The 21,263-nt window shown below is 42.8% G+C and overlaps 2 protein-coding genes across 3 annotated transcripts in view; both read right to left on the bottom strand.

Annotated features, from left to right (window-relative positions):
• Pacs1 (phosphofurin acidic cluster sorting protein 1) overlaps positions 1-19,316 on the bottom strand; it is a 129,664-nt gene extending 110,348 nt beyond the window's left edge. The window contains exon 1 of the mRNA XM_032891196.1: positions 18,615-19,316. Coding sequence (XP_032747087.1) covers positions 18,615-18,964 — 350 coding nt within the window. The 5' untranslated portion in view covers positions 18,965-19,316. The remainder of the gene's footprint in view (positions 1-18,614) is intronic.
• Positions 19,317-20,013: 697 nt separating this feature from the next.
• The window catches only part of Sf3b2 (splicing factor 3b subunit 2), a 20,012-nt gene continuing 18,762 nt past the window's right edge, over positions 20,014-21,263 (bottom strand). For both annotated transcript variants that reach the window (XM_032891187.1, XM_032891186.1), the window contains 2 exons: positions 20,931-21,216; positions 20,014-20,614 (listed from right to left, as the gene is read on the bottom strand). In XM_032891187.1, coding sequence (XP_032747078.1) covers positions 20,543-20,614; positions 20,931-21,216 — 358 coding nt within the window. In that variant the 3' untranslated portion in view covers positions 20,014-20,542. The remainder of the gene's footprint in view (positions 20,615-20,930; positions 21,217-21,263) is intronic.

The raw sequence follows: 21,263 nt of genomic DNA, 5'->3' as shown, positions 1-21,263 counted from the left end.
GCCACCAGTCTAAGCTGGGGATGTAGTTCATACCTGTAATCCCAGAACTCCAGAAGCTGAAAACAGTCAGAACTATAAAGGGAGTCTCTCAACAAATAGAAAGAAAAAAAATAAATCAGTTTATCACAGGAACTATAAAGAGAACTCAAGAATTCTAAACCCAGAACTTGGTAACTGCCCTTTTAATGATGCTTACATCATTCAAATTCTAAGAAGAGTAAAGACAATTAAGAATGTAAAGAACCCAGCACCACCCCTGACCTAAAGACATGGATCACAGACCCAATCTAGACACAGTAAAGGGAACAGGAATGCAGAGTACAAGATCTGAGTCCCTTTCATGTCAGTGAGATACAGTTTGGCATTCAGGAGCAAAGGGCCCCATTATTTTTCTGTTCTCTTTCAAAAATAGCTCCACCTTCAAGACTACACAAATTAGATCACTCTGCAGCAGGACTCCTTCTTGCTGAGCTGCTAGGTCAGACAGGAAGTATGCTACAGCAACCAACATGTTTTTGAATCTTCAGTTTCACTAGGTTAGTAACACAGGAGTGAAGCTACTGTCACGATGACTTCTGTACAAATCACCTCTTCAAAAGCATCCAGTAAACATAGATCGGAGTGAGCTCCCACAGACTACACACACAGAACTAGAGGTGCTAAGACTGAACTGCGTCAGTGGCTACATCATGGTCTAAAACACATGAACAACGTTAAGTAGATCTTTCACACATCAAGTGCCGAGCTACCGATTCTCAAGGGAGTGAATTTCCAGTTAACCTCAGATGGCAAACGTGGAAACAAATTCCAAAACTGCTCTGAAGATACCTGTGATAGCTGCTGTTTTCATGGTGGCGCTAAGAGAGATGGCTTAAGAATGACTTCAAACGAAAGCAGAAAGCAAAGACGATGCAGTTAAAGATGAGATGTTGAAGGTGGTGTTGAATCTTTTTCCTCTGTCATATCCCAAATCTGGGAGAAAATGTGTTCCCACCTGCTTCTACTTCCGTCATCACAGCCTCCTACCACTGTGACCCCACTTGCCCCTGCCCTTTTCCCTGGGTGAGTGTGCAGAGGCCAGTGGCTCTGCTGAGGCTGAAGTAATCATAATGCCTCTCTTCTAGCTCTAACTTCAAATGACTCAAGGTCAAAGCAAGAGTTATGCAATGACCAATAAATTCTGTTGTGTCGGTGGTAAAGCACTTGCTTTGTCTCTCTCCAACATTGCAGAACAAATGATGTATACACCTATATGTATGTGCGCTCTCTCTCTCTCTCTCTCTCTCTCTCTCTCTCTCTCTCTCTGTCTCACACACACACCCCTGTCCCTTAACTTCTCTGATTTTACCTTCTATAACTTTCCCCCTTATTTATGTAGTTCTAGCCACACTACTCTCCTGAATATTGCTGGTACCTACCAACACTTTCTCTACCAGGAAGGCTCCTCCCAAAAATTACTTGGTATGGCTTACATAATCATGTGCTTTACCTGGCTTGCTCAGCTCTCAGGTTTTCTGGACTATCTTATTTGTGTGACCAGAGGAAAATCCCAAGTGTTGTTTCTCAAGTGCCAGGTACCTTGTTTTATTTGTTTTTATTTTTAGACAGAACTTCTCACTGGGATATGGGTCTTGCCAAGTCAGCTAGGCAGCTAGCCAGTCATCTCCACCTTCTCACACCACCACACAGATCAACTACCTCCTTTAAACTGCACTGCTGTCCTCCTTCTCCTCACTCAGCTTCTGTTTCTACTCTATTTGGCACACCCTGTCATTTTTTACTGTCTGATACCCACCTGTCCCTAGAGGTAAATGTTAGAGCTGGAATTTCTGTTTTATTTACCATTCCGGTCAGATCAACAACAATAAATGGTACAGAGCATTTGCTTAACATGTGTCTTTTCATTAAAAGATGGCACTAAGGAGAGGCAGGTAGAGTAAGAGACATCAAAACTCATTCAGCCTAGAACAGGCAAATGGGAAATCAAAATTTAAAGTCAAACCATTTCTGGTTTTTTTTCTTTTCTTCAGAGCTGGGGATCGAACCCAGGGCCTAAGCACTCTACCGCTGAGCTAAATTCCCAACCCCCAAGTCAAACCATTTCTAGACTGTCACTTAAATGAAATTGCTACAGACTTTTTCTTCAGATACATAATTAAAAGAAATATCTGTGTGAGAAAAGAGTGAGAACGAGGGTGAGCCAGCGAGTGAGAGACATACACCATAACCTTAAAATTATTCTTAAAATATTTTCTTAAATGCATTTCAAAAAGATGAAACCTCATTCAGGGCCATGGTATCCATTTATCAGTGGCACCTAGATTAGGCTCTACTGGAACGTTAAGTAAGTAGATCACCTTTCTAAGTTCTCAAGCAACCAAGCTAATCTTATACCTTACCTTAGGCTTACAAGTCCTTTCCCATTTGCAGTCCCATGAGCTGAGCCTGTTCCCCAATGAGATAACCCTTTCTTTATGCTCCGTGGAAGGAAAAGTAATCAAGGATAAATGGACAAAGTTTCAAAATGTTACTATTACTCTTTATTATATACTTTTAAAGGAAAGCATTCGGACTCTCCAGTGATAAAAATAAAGTGATTTAGATATTACATGTACTTAATAAACAATTCTCTCTGTTAAAGGAAAGGACATAAACAACTTTACTGCACATCTTAGTAGCAGAGAAGAAATAGAATTAAATCCATTAATAGCCTCAAGAGTTAAATTCCCAGTGGTCCTTGTTTTCATTCAGAGCAAAAGTGGTACACAGCAGAGACGTCAAAATACTACAGCAACTTGCTGCGTATTTTGAGAAGATTATTTTATTAAACAGTAGTAATATTTATGGATATTTCACTAGCACATTCCACTGTCCATGACAAATCCAAGGACTAAGTGAAAACATGCTTGTGAAGACAATGCCAATGGCAGCTTGTGAGTCAGATCAGTGGAGGACACTCCTTCATAGTCATAGTCTCACCAACGTTCTCAGGTGTGAAGGTGACAACATCAATGGATATAGAAGCCCAAACACCTTACATATATTTTACACTTTTTCTCCTCATAACAAAGTAATAGTAGATGAGGAGTATCCTCACCTTAACTTACCATGAAAAAGGGGGAAGGGGTAAACAAGGCTAATGTAACCAAACAAACAGTGCTAAAACACAAACACATATACACATACGACTAATTCATAGTATGCATTTCTATCTCTAAATGACCTTCAGTGTAGTGTTTGATTCCCTAAAATTACAAAGATTCTATAATTCCCATTTCTCTGGAGCACAATCTGGAACAGGATGTAAACAAACTATTCCCTGTTCTTAAACACCCAGTCCTGAATCTCATATTCATACTCGCAGGCCATAATGCCAGCTGTCCTTAGTCAAAACTTCAAAATCTGTCCTTCCTTCCTATCTTGCTTTTTGGCTGTTTGTTTTTTGTTTTGTTTTTGTTTGTTTTTCTGAGTGGTGGGGACTAGTCCCAGGCACTGTACATGCCAGGTAATACTTTACCCCTAACTGTTTCATGGTATATAAAAAGCAATGGAGAAAGAGGTTGTGCTTACAAGAATCAAAAGCAAATACATGAGTGTGAATAACTATGCACTATGTACAGTCAATATTATTCATCAAGCTCCTCTGTCCTGAAAAACCTGGTTAGTCACCATGACCCAGACTCAAGAAAAAATTAATCTGCTTTAGACACCCTTAAAAATTAGCAGCAAGGGGGTTGGGGATTTAGCTCAGTGGCAGAGCACTTGCCTAGCAAGCGCAAGGCCCTAGGTTCGGTCCCCAGCTCCGAAAAAAAGAAAAAAGAAAAAAAAAATTAGCAGCAAGATAACAGGATCACAGATTTCCAAGCAAAATGGTAAAGTCTTGGTGCTGTTAAAGGAAAAAATTAAAGCTAGGTATAACAGCACACACCTATAATCTCAGTCCTTGGGGTTGAGGCAGGAGAACCACAAGTTTATAACCAGCCTCTGTCCAGAATGAAAAGGAAGGAAGGAAGGAAGGAAGGAAGGAGGGAGGGAGGGGAGGGAGGGAGGAAGGAAGGAGGGGAGGAAGGAAGGAGGAAGGAAGGAAAAAGAAAGAGAAAGGAAGGAAAAGAAAAAACACAGGGATGATGAGGAAAGTAATGAGAGAGGGAAGGAAGAAAGGGGGAAGGGAACAGAAGAGAGATGAAAAGAAATAAGAAAAAAAGACACTCAAACATTACAAAGCTTTAGGAGAAGCCATAAGGCTATCACATTTCTTCTGTAAAAGGAGAATAAGATTCTTCTGTAGTTTGAAACAAAAAGGAAAACTTGAGGAGACAAAAGAAAAGTATCAACTCCAACTTAAATCCTTACTTTCTTTGAGTTGCTCAGTTTTCTTTGACTAAACTGTGAGCTGTAAACCGGTTTAGTTGCTTTTCTGGCAGCCAAATAAAAGCTACAGAAGTCAGCAGGTAAAAGAGAGAAGCTGTCAAGTCAAGCTGGATCAAAACAAAGTTGTGGTTTGCAGGCGGGGCCTGAGCCATCTCTTCCGTTCAGTTCATGTAAGTGAGTGAGCAAGATGTAGCAACAGGATCCCAACCCCGCTACTTCTTCAGACCAAAATACTTTATTTTAGCTTTCTAGTCTAATATGCTTGGGGGCTGGCAGGATTTGTGCCTACAGTTGACTCAATCAGGAACAGTGGTGCTAATCTGTAATCCCAGTACTTGAGAGACTGAGGCAGGAAGATGGAGAGTTCTAGGTCAGTCTGGGAACTACAGAAAGACTGTGTAAGCAAGCAAGCAAGCAAGCAAGGAGGCAAGCAAGCTGAGATGAACCCAAGATCCTGTGATAATCCCAGTAAGAAATTAGAATCTCAGGGCAGGATAGTACTCATTTTAATCCCAGCACTCAGGAAGCAGAGGCTGGTGGAGCTCTGTGAGTTTGAGGCTAGCCTGGTACACAGGACAGCCAAAGCAAACAGAACCTGTCTCAAAGAAAGGAAGGGAGGGAGGAAGGGAAAAAGTGAGAATGAAAGAAATTAATAGGCAAACAAGGACAATAAAAATAATTAAATGTATTTTCTATGTGTAACACATGCAATTAACATATCTTAATCCTACTTAATTCTCACAGCTCTGTGGAATAATTATTATACATATTTTATAGTTGATAAAATGGAAATATTAGAAAGTTTAAATAATTTGCTCAAAGTTACTCAGATACTAAATAGCAGAGTCAAAATTCAAATCCAGGAGGACTCCAAAACCCACACTCACAGTCACTATATTAAGCATCCCCATGGCACCCATAGTAGTGTCAGAACAGCATTCTATAATTCCAACCAACCAAGTATAAGACAGCCCATACATACTACTGTTAACTGTGAGAACAGCCAGAGCTTAGAGAAACAAATTTATATAGAAATTTCTTCTGTTCTTCTTCTGACAGTCACAAGTCATGAGAAGAACTCCAGCTCTGCTCATCTATACTGTGTGGCTAACAGAAATGTCACCCCAAGAGTGATGAGAGGCTTTTTCTGGTTTGGTGGTTCTTATATCTAGTTGTCAAGGACTTGGTTGTTTCCAGTTTCATCACATTCAGTAACAGGCCAAAATGCAAATCTTTGTGAAGACCCTGACCAGCAAGACCATCACCCTAGAATTGGAGCCCAGTGACACCATTGAGATCATGAAGGCCAAGATCCAGAATAAAGAGGGCACTCCACCAACAACAGCAGAGGCTCGCCTTTGCAGGCAAACAGCTGGAAGATGGCCCACTCTTTCTGATCACAACATCCAGAAAGAGTCAGCCCTGCACCTGCTCCTCCATCTAAAGAGTGGTTATTAATTCTTTCCCAGTAGGCAGTAATGGCATTACTCTGCACTATAGCCATTTGCCCCTATTTAAGTTTAGAAATTACAAGTTTCAGTAATAGCTGAACCTCTGTTAAAAAATGTTGGGGCAGGGGTTGGGGATTTAGCTCAGTGGTAGAGCGCTTGCCTAGGAAGCGCAAGGCCCTGGGTTCGATCCCCAGCTCGAAAAAAAAGAACCAAAAAAAAAAAAAAAAAAAAAAAAAAATGTTGGGGCTGGGGATTTAGCCCAACAGTAGAGCGCTTACCTAGGAAGCGAAAGGTCCTGGGTTCGGTCCCCAAAAAAAAAAAAAAAAAAAAAAAAAAAAAAAAAAAAAAAAGTTAATAAAATTTTTGATGCATGGTAAGCTAAAAAGAAAAAAAAGAAAAAAGAAAGGAAGGAAATGTTTTGTCTCATAAAACAAAAACCAAGTGCTGGAGAGATGGCTCAGCGGTTAAGAACGACGACTGCTCTTCCAGAGGTCCTGAATTCAAATCCCAGCAACCACATGATGGCTCACAACCATCTGTAATGAGATCTGATGCCCTCTTCTGGTGTGTCTGAGGAAAGCTCCAGTGTACTTATATATAATAAACAAATAAAATCTTTTAAAAACAAAAACAAAAACAAAAACAAAAACAAACACCTTCTCAAAGAGTCTTGCCTTCTTCTGAGGTACTAATCTCAGGTACTAAGATCCACTGCACACAACAACTCACCAGGAGCATTCCTAACTAGCCTGTCCATCAGGAGCAGCCAATACCCAACACTCCCAATGTTCCCCTGCCCCCTGGACTCAGAATCTGATCTGTGATCTGTCAGTGGTGCCCTTTCCTGGGTAAACAGGTATTCATATTGTCACTGGAAAAGTAACATAATACTTGGCAATCCCAAAGAGCCAGCCACCATAGAAGTTCCAAAACTGAGCACCTCAGCCAAAAGCAACTGCAAGAAGAAGATCCCTAAGGACTAGTATGCCCAAGTCTATGAGGAGGACGGCAAACGATGCCTGTCAGGAGAGGGTCAGTCACATTTTCAGGAGGTGTTTCCTGTGCCATGGGAAAGGTTTTGTCTTGTCACTGTTTTAAGGTCTCATTCTATAGTCCAGTGGTTTGTAATATACACAAACTGGTCTAGAAGTGAGAGATTGTCGAGAGAACAGTGGCATGATTAGATGTTCTTTTCTAAAAATTAATTTATTTATTTGAGACGAGATCTATTATACAGTTCTGGCTGCCCTGGAACTCCCTATCTAGTCCAGGCTGGCCTTGAGCTCACAGAGATCCACCTGCATCTTCTGTAGCCGGCCTTTGCTACTTTGTGGGTTCTTCTTTTTCCTACCCTTTGTCCCTCACCCCATCTCACCCCCTATACAGGAGAGAAAGTATGGATAGAGGGAGAGAAATAGAGATCTTTGAATCTAACTTCTTGTCCTTTATTTCTTCTTTGAGCATAACTACTAATAAAACTGCAACCAATCTCCCTGAATGACCAACATCCACCGACCCCACTCTGTAAAGTTCCCAGAATTCCAAACAACACATAGTCACAGAAACTATCTGCAGCTGGCAAAAACATGCTTCTGCTAGAGCAGGAGGCAAATTATACTCAGCTGCTGTAGACAGTCTGAGGGAGCCCCACAGTCTTCCTCTCACGTGCTAGGATTAAAGATGTGTGTCCATCCGGTTATTCATATTTAAAATACAATCCTGAGTAATATATGTGCATACATGTGTGTGTGTGTGCGCGCGCCTGTGTGTGTGTGTGTGTGTGTGTAAAATTAAACCAGAATAAAAATCCACTGAATTGCCACTAAATAAAACCTGGGCTATGTGTAGGCTAGTGTGACCAAGGCGGGCATAGGAACAAATTACATTATGTGCAATGTATTTGAAAAGTGTCATGAAAGAAACAGGAAAGAGGTTGGGGATTTAGCTCAGAGGTAGAGCGCTTGCCTAGGAAGCCCAAGGCCCTGGGTTTGGTCCCCAGCTCCGGGGGGAAAAAACAAAACAAAAAAAAAAAAAAAAAAAAAACAGGAAAGAAAAAAAGTCAATGTTTTGTTTTGTTTTGTTTGATGTGTGCTCTTTTTATTTTGACTCCCCTAATCATTTGAATATACTGTACATGTTAAGGTCCTCAGAAAAATTGTAAATCACAAAGTCTTATTGCAGTTATAAGCCATTTTTTTTTAACAAGGAAAAAGAAATAGAGGGACAACAAGGTAGCTCAGTGGGTAACAAATGGTGCTTATTGACAAACCTGGCAATCTAAGGTGAGTCCCTAATTCCCCACATGGTGGAAGGAGTAGACTCCTTCAAGTTGTCTTCTAAACTCCACAAGCACAACGTGGCATACTACAGACAGACCAACTGACAGACTGACACACACACACACACACACACACACACACACACACACACACACACACAGCACACAGCACAATGAATAGTTGTAATTTTAAAAAAAGAAAAGAAGGGAGCTGAGAAGACAGCTCAATGGATACAGTGTTTCCTGAACAGGTAGAAGGACCAGACTTCAGGTCCCCTGCACTATGTAAAAGTCAAGAGTACTGCTTGTCTGTAACTAATTCTGAGTTTCTATGTGAAACTTAAGTTCCAAGTTCAGTAAGAGAACCTATTGGGCCAGCTTCTTAGTGGTTAGGAGCATTTGCTGTACAGTGATGAGGTCCACCAGCACATACACAAAAATTGTCAAAGACAGGACAATTGCTGGGGTTAACTGAATGTCAATGCCATCAAAAAAAACAAAAAAAAAAAAAAACAAAAAAAACACAAACAAACAAAAGAGCAAAAAGTGAGCCACGTTTGGTAAGCCTTCCTTAAAGAAACAAGGCTGAGTGATATAGAAAAGACAAAAGGAAATTCAAGAAATGCCCTCCTCTGGCCTCAGCGCACACATTCATGAATATAAACCATACACACATCCACAAAAAAGGAAAAGAAAGGGGCGGGGGGGGGGGAGGTGTAACACAAGGAATAGCCATAGAGGAAAAATACCAGCCTCTGGCTCCCATATCTATGTGCATGGCAGATAGCACACATACACACACTAAACACATACACAGAGTGGGAGAGGAGAAAGGTTAGTCAAGTGACATCAAATTAAGTAAATGATGACTAAGGTTCTAAGACTTTTGTGTGTCCTAAACAATATTTAACAATACTATAATAAAGACAGAATTACACAGCTATGGTGCTATGGGAGGCAGAGGTAGGCAGATCTCTGTGAGTTAACATCAGCCTGGTCTACATAGCCAGTTGTAAGCCCAGCCAGGGCTACATGACTTAAGTCCCTGTCTTAAAAAACAAAACAAAACAAAACAAAACAAAACAAAACAAAACAAGCCAAAGAGTATCTCACCTATGAAAAGACTAACAAAAGGAAATTCAAGAAATGCACTGTTGTGGAGAATAACTAGAAAGAAAAACACAGGACTTCCTCAGAAAAATAACTTATGTAAGCTCCTCAGAGATGCTTAGCATGTCAACCTCACCTCGAACCTAGGACATCTGACGTACATACTAATGTCCTGAGGGACAAAGGTCACAGAGAGGAGCAGACGGTATAGAAAAAAAAAAACAAATTTTAAATCATGTCTCCCTGTCTCCCAAATTTGTAGCAGGCTGCTAATAACCATACAAAGTAATTTCTAAAATATGCATGGCCTTAAAAATGTTCTGGGCAAAACAACCTGTGGCTATACCTGATAAAGTTCGCTTTACAGAACTAAAAGTATTTCAAGCAACAAAATGATAAACGAAAACCAGTTTAGTGAAGATGAGGATCCCTGTAAGAAACAGGAAGTATGATAGTCAAAGTTCAAAAAACTTGGCAAATTAAAAGAATTGCCCAGGGTCTGGAGAGGTGGCTCAGTGGTTAAGAACACTAGTTGTTCTTCTACAAGATCCAGGTTTTGCTGTCAGCACCTACATGGTGGTTCACAATCATTAGCAATTCTAGTTCCAGGAAATCCAAAGCCCTCTAATGGCCTCCATGAGTAACAGACATACATATGTGTACACACACACACACACATACACACACACACACACACACACACACACACACACACACTAACTGAATCAATCTTCCACTATCAACACAAACTTATCGTGTATTGCAAAGAAAATAATGGTCCAACCCTATCAAAAATGAGTAGGCAAGGCCCTCGAGATGGCTTAGCAGATAAAGGTGCTTGCAGCATGACCTAAATTCAATCCACAGGACAAACATGAGAGAAGGATCAGACCAGACCCTGTAAGTTATCTTTTTAACCACACTTATGCTATGGCACACATGCATACACATCCTGACCAGCCTTTATTATTTTTTGGGTTTTTAGTTGTTATCCATTTCAACTAAGGTGAAAGGATATTTCATTGTGGTTTTGATCTGATAATTAGAATATTGAGCACTTTTTTCTTACATTTGTTGACCATTTAGAGGTCTTATTTTGAGAAATGTATTTGTTTAGATAAACCTTTTTTGTTTGTTTTGTTTTGAGACAGATTCTCTCTATGTAGCCCTAGCTGTCCTAGAACTCAATCTGTAGACCAGGCTGGCCTAGAATTCATCTCTGACACTTGAGTGCTGGAATTAAAGGAATGCACCATCACACTTGGCAAATTTCCACATTTTTAAAGTCAAATTATTTTGAATTTTAGTTTTTGTTGCGAATTGAGTTCCTAGTAAATATTACTGAGTGAGATGCATAATTTGCAATTTTTTTTTTTTTTTTTTTTTTTTTTTGGTGAAAGACAGAGTCTCACTATGTAGCCCTGGCTGCTGTCCTGGAACCTCTAGGAAGACCAGGCTGACCTATAATCCCTGGGACCTGCCTGTTTCTGCCCCACAAGAGCTGAGATTAATAAGAGTGTGCCACCATGCCCAGCTGAAAATATTTTCTTAACAAGCCATAAATATCAACACTAGAAATATTTAGACAACTTTTCCCCATGAAACTCATGTTATCTAGAAGGTCTTTCCAAGTCACTAAAAGGTTCTAGATCGGGGTTGGGGATTTAGCTCAGTGGTAGAGCGCTTGCCTAGGGCATAAGGCCCTGGGTTCGGTCCCCAGCTCCGGAAAAAAAAAAAAAAAAAAAAAAAAAAAAAAGGTTCTAGATCTGCCCTGTCCAGTATGGAAGCCATTAGGCATATGTGTCTAGAGTGACTTGAAACGGAACTGCTATAATGCCAGGTGGAGTGATGGACACCTGAAATCACAGCACTCCAGAGACTAAGACAGGAGGATCCCAAATTCTAGGACAGCCTGGGCACCATAGTAAATTCAAGGTTACTCAGAGTTACCCAACAAGATCCTATTCTCAAAAGCAAAGCAACAACAGCAAAAGAAGCAAAGGAAAGAATAAACAAGAAAGAAATGGAGGCAATGTAATGGAATAGCTATTTTTCTTCATTTTCTACTTTTGGTTTGTTATTTTGAAACTGGTTCTCACACAGCCAAGGATGACCTCAAACTCCTGCCTCTATTTCCCAGTGCTAGATTACAGGCCAACTAATGATCATGTTGGGCTGAGGAAGTAAGTTTCAATCAAAGCAGTCACAAATGGTTAATACAAAACAACTTTAAAACAAAGCATCTCATCATCTTAAAATATAAATAAGTCTATTAATATGTTGTTGGTTATTTGACTGGTTTTTTCACAGATTTTTATTATTAATTACACATAGGTATGTAGCTGTCTTTTGCTACTTTGTGGGATCTTCTTTCTTCCACCCTTTCAACCCCCTAACACAAGTTAAGAGAGAAAAGAGAAAAAAAGGACAGAAAGGGAAGGAAAGAGATAGATCCCTGAATAAAGTCAGGTGTCTGAAGGGGGTGATGTCATCATTAGACAACTTCCGCTGATTAGGGAGCACCAAGTTCCATGGGACAAGTTTGATCTTTGCTGTCAGGATATCTAATTTAATTTCTTCTTGTTGTTTCTTCTTTGAGCATGACCTTTAACAAAATGCAACAACCAGCAACAACACCAACAACCAGTAACAACCAGCAACAACCAACCCAACCCACCTTTGGGGCCTAGCACTTACATACCTTCTAAAAAATCCCCAGAATTCCATATATCATATAATCACAGAAACTATCTGTACCTCACAAAATTATAGAGCACAAGGCAAATCATAGTCAGCTACTGTGGACATTCTGAAGCAGCTCCATATCCTACACCTGGGGTTAAAATGGAAACACATTCTTATAATATTTCCAAAATTGTCACTATGTAAGTGTGTGTGTCTGCATGCAAGTACGTGAGATGAGGATGGAAGCACCCAGAGAGGCCAGAGGCATCAGATCCCCTGAGGTGGACTTACAGATGCTTAAAACCTGTCTGATATGGATGCTAAGAACCAAGCTTGGGACCTCGCCATCTCTCTAGTCCTTTGATTAGGTTTGTTTTTTTTTTTTTTTTTTAAATAAATCTTTTTTCTAACTTTTTATCTTTGGATTTATCTATTTTATGTGATGAGTGTTTTGCCTGCGCGTATGAATGTATGCCCACCACACATGTGCATGGTGCCATGGAGGTCAGAAGAGATCATCAGATTGGGGGTGGAAGGGCAGAAGTTAAAGACTATTAAGAGCAGCCATGTGGGCCCTCTGCAATAGCAACAAGTGCTCTTAACTGCTAAGCAATGCTCCAGTACTGGTTATCTTTAAAACACAGTTTCAGTAGCTGAGGCTGACTTTAAACTCATTATGTATAGCAAAAACTAGCCTACAACTTTGATCCTCCTGCCTTTGTCTACTAAGCACTGATTATAGTCAAGTGTCACAATGCCAGACTACTGGAATATTTTCAGAAATTACATTCTTGTGGTAGCATATGTCTGTAATTCCAGCACTTTGGAGGTAGAGCCAGGAAAATCAGAAATTCACTGTAGCAAGTCTAAGGCCAACCTGGGCTACATGATAACCTGTTTTAAAAAGAAAAGAAATGGGTGATGAGATGCTTAGTGAACAAGCCTAGCAACCTGAGTTTGCTTCCTAAATGAAATGTAAAGGTGGAAGATGAGAATCAAGTCTAAAAAGTTCTCTGATCTCCACATATATAATATGGTAACCGCGCTCTGCCAAATAAGTATTTAAAACTGAAAAGGAGGGGTTGGGGATTTGGCTCAGTGGTAGAGCGCTTGCCTAGCAAACTGCAAGGCCCTGGGTTCGTCCCCAGCTCCGGAAAAAAAAAAAAAAAAAAAAAAAAAAAAAAAGGATTTTTTTTCCTGGAGGTTCTTAAGCTAAGCAGCAATGTATCACTAGTTATTTGCACTTCCCAAGGAAAAGAGGCCATGTAAAGCGCTGCCTTGGTGGGGACCCTTGACTGAGACTAGAGTCCTTTCTAATTTTCTAGTCAGCTTTCTAAACAATTCTAAGTTTCTATGTAAAGAAATCACTCTAGAGTAGCTATCAATACATATGCATCTGTGTTCTCTGAAACCTTCCTGCAGTGCTAGTGACTCCTGGTTCTGAGGCTAAAGAAGGAAGGATCCTGTGAGAGCTTGTCAACCTGGAACCACTTTGATCAAGGCCCTCTCTGAAAGAAGTTCTTAGGCCAGCTTCAATTCTGACTTTTCTCATGAGCACTGCAAACTATTCTGGCAAGTCATTCCCAGTTATCCTAGATTGCCCAAGTATTTCTAGAATGATGTCAGAGGCAAGCTAGGCCAGGACAGGTCTACTTTAACAGTTTCAAGTCCAGGCCAAAGCAGGACCAGTCAGTCTCCCCAGGCGAAGGAGTCAAAGGACACAACACAACACAGCACAATCTCTGACTTGCATTTCCCTCCTGCAAGAGCAGAAATCAAGAATACTCAATGGTTTGGCCAAGAAACTAGAAAACTAGATTTGAAAGAAATCACAGTTGGAAGGTGTTGGCACAGGCCTTTAATCCCAGCATTGGTTAGGCAGAGGCAGGCAGATCTCTGACTTTGAAGCCAGCCTGGTCTCAGAGCAAGTTCCAGAACAGCCAGAAATTCTGTTGAAGAGAAGGAGAGAGGAGAGAAGGAGAGGGAAGGAGGGAAGAGAAGAGAAGAGAAGAGAAGAGAAGAGAAGAGAAGAGAAGAGAAGAGAAGAGAAGAGAAGAGAAGAGAAGAGAAGAGAAATCACATAACTACTGTGTTCCAACTATCTGTAAATCAATACATATAAAACGAACTCAGTGAAAGTCATTCTCTTTCTCACTTAAGGAATCTGAGCTTCTACAGGGATGATGGATGATATTACCTTGATAGGGAGGATATTCTATTACAACACTCACAATGTGAAATTCAAATCTCCTAGGGCACAAACAATGCTTTTAGTACTTTCAGTGCCAGGAAGATAACAGACATCTCAGGAGCTCTCCCTTATCTGATCCATTGCATTTACTTTGCCTCTGTCATTAAGAAGTACGTATTCCTGTGGCTTTACAGACCTTTTTTGTATTTATTAAATGTACATCTTAGGATGGATGGTAAGTATTTGTAACCAACGGCTGGAAAGCCTAAGGCATAAAGAGTCTGTCCTAACATACAGTCATCATATTGAGACTCCAGCTTGCGTGTGCTTTTGTGGTAAGAGTAGCATCCCTTCACAAGTACTTTTGTGCAAATAACATTTATCCTGCAAACTAGTCATGCCAGTACAGCTTGGCCAACCTCCTTTGGCTATAACACTTTTGTCTGATAAGGGTTAACTTTAGTAATTATGCTTGATATAATTTAGGAAGAAAATTTTGACTGATAGTTACTGAACTCCCTCCCAAGGTGACCACAAAGATAAGGACATTCAAGTGTGCTTTGAAATGAAGTCCCAATTTGATACAGTTTATATGTTATACAGTAGGGCATAGATCAACTCCTCATCAATTTTATACAACTGAGAAATTTTTGTATGTTTATACAATTTAATAATTTTCTGCTATTCCTAACTTCAGCAATTCAAAAGAGAAAATATGAAGAGAAAAAATCTCACCTTACAAAAACTGGAGACTCTAAAACCTTCCTTTATCATGAGCAACATGCCACATACTCCCCTCCCCTTCCCACCTCACTCCAGGCCTCTCCTTGTCACACCCAGCCACAGTAGAGGACAATTCAGTTGGGGAGGGGAGCAACTCCAACTCTTAAAGCTATGAATTTCATAAGGGAACAGCTACCTATTCATGTAACAACTTTTGCTTATTTTTGGTGTTTTAGTGTTCTCGTGTATCCCAGATAGGCTTCAAACTTACTCTATAACTAAGGGTAACTGAATTCCTGTCTTCTCTATGTAAATGCTGGGATAGAAGTATGGACTGCCACACCCAGACTTACATGGGGCTGACACTGACATGCCTCGTGCATGCTAGGTAAGCACTCTACCAAAGGAGCTGCATCCTCAGCCTTCATTTTATCACAATAAAGTCTTAAAGATAACCATATTTCACGGTAGCACTTTCTGAGAAGTGAGAACAGAGGTGGGATCAGGGCCTTTCCCTTTACACAGTCATCTTTCTACTCTGCTTGAGTCATGGGCATATGCTAACCATGTTTTCTTTTTTAATGCTGTTAATCAATGCAAAGAACAATTAAGACATTTTAAAGCCAACTGTAAGTATGCTATTGAAAGTTTTAAAAATAATACTATCAATTTTGAGAATTTAGCAGACGTTAAAAACACATGCACCTAAAATCATCTAGAATGCTCACCTTTATTTAAATGTCCAATAAAAATTTTTTTTCAAAAGCAAATCAAATTTTCTAAAGTATCAAAGAAAGCAGCATGATCTTCCTACTGTTCTGTGACACCCCCTCTTTTTGGTAGTAGGTGACACCCACTCTTCTAGTGCTGATTGCTTTTGGGGTTTTCCTTTGTCTATTCTCAAGAAAGTCTTGCTATCCCTTCCTTGGCTGGCCTGAAATTATGAACTCTGGCTGTCTTCGAGTCATCAATTCCCTGCCTCAAACTCTAAGTGCTCTAAGCATATGTCATTATGCCCTGCTCCCACAGTGTTCTCATGCACACCTTTCCTCAGATTCACCATCAGATTTACATTTATAGTTGCCTATAGCTCATAGGCTTGTGTCTCACCGGAGTTGCATGAGAGAAGGTTAGTTCCAGGTTCTATACAGAGCTGCGTGTTCAAGTACCAGGAGACAACAAACTAAACACTGACTTAATATTTAAAAGGGCCAATAGCAGGCCTTTTTCTGCCATAGGGCATTTTCCTTCTGAAGACAAAGCAGCATGCTCCAAGAAGTACAGTGTTTCACAAGATGCTGGAAGGTACAAGGATAATGGCTAGAAAGCAAAGTCATAGAAGGGCAGATTCAGGCCGGTAAACAAGACATAACCATACACATCTACATATATAGTGCCTACCCTGTTTCTGGAGCTAGTAATTTATTATTGCAGACTTTTTAGTAACCAAGAGTTCTTTTGGTCATACCAAAACTCAGCGGTGATTCTATTCGCTCCCCTTTATGACAGCTTCTGCCCATCCATCCATGTTTTTTCAATCTAACAAGGTAGACAAGGCAACTACCCAAAGGCCACTCAAACATTCCCAGATGAGAACATATTTTACTAACTGCAGACCCATGCAGGTGGAACACAGGACTTTTATGTAAGGAAGAGGAAGAACAGCATACTCCAACAATGGACAGACCCAACAGAAATAAAAAGAGGCCTGCCCAGGACCAAAGGCATACCATCCCACAGTGAGTGCTAATTTGAGTTTGGTGTCATGCTAGGGCTCTGGCCAAAGTAAATTACTGTGGTTCCTGATCCCCTTAAAGGAGGACAGAGAAAGAGAACACTATAAATCAGTGCGGAGAATGCCGTACACAAAGGAATGAAAAGTGGAGAGCGGAAGTGGCAAACAGTCTAGCATCATCTCTTGAAGCTTCAAATCCACACTTTTCAAGCAGCAATTATACTCCTTTATATATACTTCATATATGTTTCGTATATACTTATGTGGATATGTACATATATTCATATAAATATATTCATATATATGCATATACTTCATATATACTTCAAAGATTCTCTAAAGAAACTTCTGCCCAGGAACACAAATCCTGAGCAAATACATACATATATACATAACACACACACACACACACATATAAAACTGCCCTTGTTAACAAGAAACAACCTAAATAATCATCAGAATCAAATAGTAGTTCATATAATCAAGCACTATCCACTAGAGAAAGTACTAAAAACTAGAGCTACTAGACAATAATCATGATTTGCATGAGCCTGAGTTAAAAGTGACAAGTTACGTACGATATGAGAACATTTCTACAAGCTCCAAAAAACACTGAAGCCAAGAGTAGTGGTCCACACCTGTAATACTAGCACAGGGAAGGTAGGAGGCAGACAGATCACTGTGAGTTCTAGGCCAGCCAAGGAAAGTAAGATACTGTCTCAAAAACAAAAATAAATAAATAACATACAAAACTAAAAAATATATTGTTTACAGACTCATATGTAGTAAAACTGTAATGGGGGTGGGGCATAGTTCAGAAGTATGTCAGGGAAGCCAGAATGTGGTTCAGGAACGAACATGGAGAGTTTGGCAGGTGGGGTAATGCTCTATATTTTTCTATAATGACGTAGAAAGATGGGCTTGTTGTCGTTTTTCATGCCCTAGATACTGGTGTGATGTTGTGGTATGATGTTGTTCAAAATAAAGGGAGAAAAAGAAAAGTCCCCCAAGAATTATATAGAACAACTGCTTTACCATAGAGAAACAAAAATTATGTCCAAGTGTATTTTTTGACACCAGCAGACTTTAGGGTGGAACACCACAGTGCACCCAACCTCTGGCTGATGATCTGCCCTGCTGGACTAACAGGGTAGGTAAGGATAGAACCTGAGAATCAACTCGGGTTTGAAGCACAAAATGAACACCTCCAGGCACTTCTTTGTGCTTACTGGGTGAAACCAACCCTGCAGGCTGTCTTAATGCAGGGTCAAGTCCAACACAGTCCCCAAAGAATTATATAGAACAACTGCTTTACCATAGAGAAACAGAAATTATGCCCAAGCGTATTTTTTGATGCAAGTTCCCAGACAGTTCCAACAGACAGAAAAATGGATTGAATTTAGGAACAGGGTAGTCATTTTACAGAGCTTGTAGGAACCAGGAGATTCTGTGACTGGTATCTAGGGGAGAAGGAAATGAAAACTTACATTTGAGAACACACTCAACTGATGCCCCAAACTAAGAGCAGAGTACCCAGAGAATGTGTGTGATATGAAGCAGATGATTGTATGTACTGAACCCCTAAGTGTTAACCAGCTTTATCTGCAACAGGTGACAACTGAATTTGACACATGCTAAGTACATTGGGAAATAATTATATCAAAGCCATCTTTACCACATCTGTGTAACATTAACATATGTACAGCCCACGGGCGTCGGTGAAGCAGGAAGAAGAGCGACTTACTGACCGTAAGGAAGGCCAGATTCAGTCAGACCCAGCCAAGGAAGGCCACTGGGCTGGGTCCTGGAGGCCATCATTGCTCCAAGAGGAAAGGAGGGTGGTCCAGGCCAAGGCAGAAGGTGGGGCTGCTGGAGAGGGCAGGCCCACACAACAGTCCTGGAAGGCCCAGGCGAAGGCAGCCCCCCACCCCCACCTCCAAGCCAGGACCAGCTTGAAGTGGAGGACCTCCCCCCCTACTCGACCCGGAGAGATGGGGAGGCGGGGCCTGTCACAGAGCCAGCCTGGCGGTCCTCTAGGCCAACACCTTTTCCCACCCGCCCGTTGCTCACCTGGGCACGCAGCTGGATGAGCTCCGGTCCACCTCCCAGGTAGCATACAAATTCATCTGCACTGGGGCGGGGGTGCGGCCTGGTCCCGGACCGCCCGGAGGCGCAGAGCCCGAGGCCACCGCGACGGCCATGGAGGTGGAGGTGGAGGAGGACGAGGAGGAGGCGGCCGCAGCCGAGGTGGACGAGGAGGACGAGGTGGCCTGGGCCAGCTTGGGGGGCGTCGGCTGTTGCGGCTGAGACGGCTGCTGCGGCGGCTGCTGCTGCGGGGACTGGGCAACCCCAGAGCCCCGCTGACTGCTGCCGCCCCCGGCGCCTCCGGGACCACCGCCCGCCCCTCCGCGTTCCGCCATGGCCTGGCCAGGGGTGGAAGGGGCGCGGGGCTTACGCGGACTGAGGGCACGCGAGCTACTCGCAGGCTTCCTCCCCGCGGCGGCAGCGGCTCAGCGCGTCTCCTCAGAACGCCCGGCGGAGCGCGAGCCACCAGCGAACCTGCACGCACGCGCGGGCCTTCGCTGCGCGCGGTCCTCGCGCTCGCCCGCCGCCTGTTGCGGCCCGCGAGGCCCAGACACTGGGTGGGCGTGCCCGAAAGGGGCGGGGAGTCGCGGCCCCACCTAGCCGGTCGCCGAGGGGCGGGGCCAGGCTGGCACTCAGCCCCGCGGCCTCTGGGAAGGGGCTACAGCCCGCGCGCTCTCGCGGCGCGGCCCTTGCGTCCCTTGCAGGCCTCTGGCGTGATGGCTCCGCGCCCCTCCTTCCTCCACCCCCCTCGGGCGGCCGCTACCCCGCCAGCGGAAACTCGGGTTTTCCGGGGCGCGGTCCCGGACAGGAGAGGACTGTACGGGAGCGCGCTCAGCCCCTGAGATCTGCAGAACACGTAGTGGAGGCGGACCGCGGCTGGTCACGCGTTGCGCGGAAATTGGACAGCCCGCGGTGGCGACCCCTTCTGTGGGTATTTCGCCCTTTTCTGTAAAAGGAGCAGTAGGTAGAGATCCAGGGACCGGCCACCACCTCTGGAGCTTAAGTTCCCGCTTGAGGGTAGGCAGGAGCCAGTGAGCTAAGTTTGGCTAGGTCCAAGAGCCTTTCTTGGTACAGCGCCCCCGACACAGCCTTCTTTACAAAGTCCCAGAGTGCCTCAGTGCTTTCTCAATTCCTAAAATTCTCTCAAGGCCTGATCAGCTGCCATCCCCACACACCCCCACCCTACCTAGAGCTCTTGCACCCTCCTACACCCACACCTTCTCCACAGTACTTGAGCGAATGTCATGGAATCCTGTGCTCCAACCTAGTCTAGTTTTTCAAAAACTTCTCAGAACTCAGGGATGAAGACTAAACAAGCCCTTCAAACCCTACACCTACAACCCACCCACACCCACACTAGTAAATCCAAGTAGTTAGCCGGGACTCTGGAACAATTTAGATTTTATTTAGATACAGATGTTCTCCAATAGGTAAGAAATAGGCCTTTCTGCCACAAGGTCAATAAGGCAGGCCTGACCTGGCCTACTTCCCCAGCCTACAGTTAGTTACTTCCCAGCCTAGCCAGGGTGCTAAGCTGGCTATTTTTATTCCCCACGGACAAAGCAGTAAGGTCAGCCCAGACCCAAAGGTACTTTCCTCAGAGCCTTCATACACAGGAAGGGTAGGAGATAGTGAATTATCCACACGGTCAGTTCAGCAACTACAGTCCCATAGTTCTGTGGGGCAGTCTGATTATAGGCAAGAAGTATATTCTTTTGCAGAAGCTAAAAAAGAGAGAGGTTCAAGAGTGCCTGTATTCATTCCTCCTTGAGAAACAGCTTTATTTACAAAACAAGTCTAAAATAAGAACAGGAAGTGACAAGCCTAGGGAGTACAGAACTAGCTTTAGGAACCCACATAGAAAGCCCAGACATACAAAGGGCCTAAAGGAAGGCCAGGTATGTGAGAAGGACCTAAAATTTGAACTCCTTGTATTTCTTGCTGCCCCCACGACTGTCCTGGGGCTGAGCTTTCCGTTTCTTTTGCTGTAGGAGAAAGAGAGAGAAGTTACAATAGGTTAAACAACCCCCAAACAGGAGGCAGCCTGACACTGACATATAAATTAAGGAAAAAAAGCACTGAAACCACAGTCTTCTCTTCTCCGTCAGATCTGAATAACTTTCTTACTCTCCCTAAGCCCCAGTGTATTTGAGACTGGAGCATCTCTAAGATCTTCAGGCTCAGAGAAGATAGAAATGTACAGTGAGTCCACCCACCTCTCACTCCTAAAGCACACAGCTCCACCAGAAAGCACAGACCCTACTCCTATCTGTCATTCCAAGGTTCCCAGGTTGCTCCCACCTTCTGTTTGGCAGCATGCTCCGCCACCATGTCACTGAAGTCTTCTTTCTCGACTTGGGCCTGCTGCTCCCGGACATGCTCCTCATACTTCTGGGTCATGGCCATAGGGTCCAACTCCAACTCCTCGGGAGCCAGTGCTACTTCCACACCTTGCAACTCAGGGGCCGGGCCCTTCCGGCTCATAACCGTGGACATGTCATAAATGTGGGTAGATCCCATCATGGCCCCACCAACAGTGGCTGTCCTCTTCTCTGGCAATACAGTGAACAGCTGAGGTGTCTCACTCCTGCAAGGACAAGAAAGTAAGACCCAATAAGGGACAAAGGTTCTCCT

The sequence above is a fragment of the Rattus rattus genome, chromosome 2, assembly GCF_011064425.1.
Source record: "Rattus rattus isolate New Zealand chromosome 2, Rrattus_CSIRO_v1, whole genome shotgun sequence".
In the NCBI taxonomy this organism is placed as follows: domain Eukaryota; kingdom Metazoa; phylum Chordata; class Mammalia; order Rodentia; family Muridae; genus Rattus; species Rattus rattus.
Note: the sequence above shows the minus strand (reverse complement) of the source record. Positions and strands in the feature narration are given on the sequence as shown.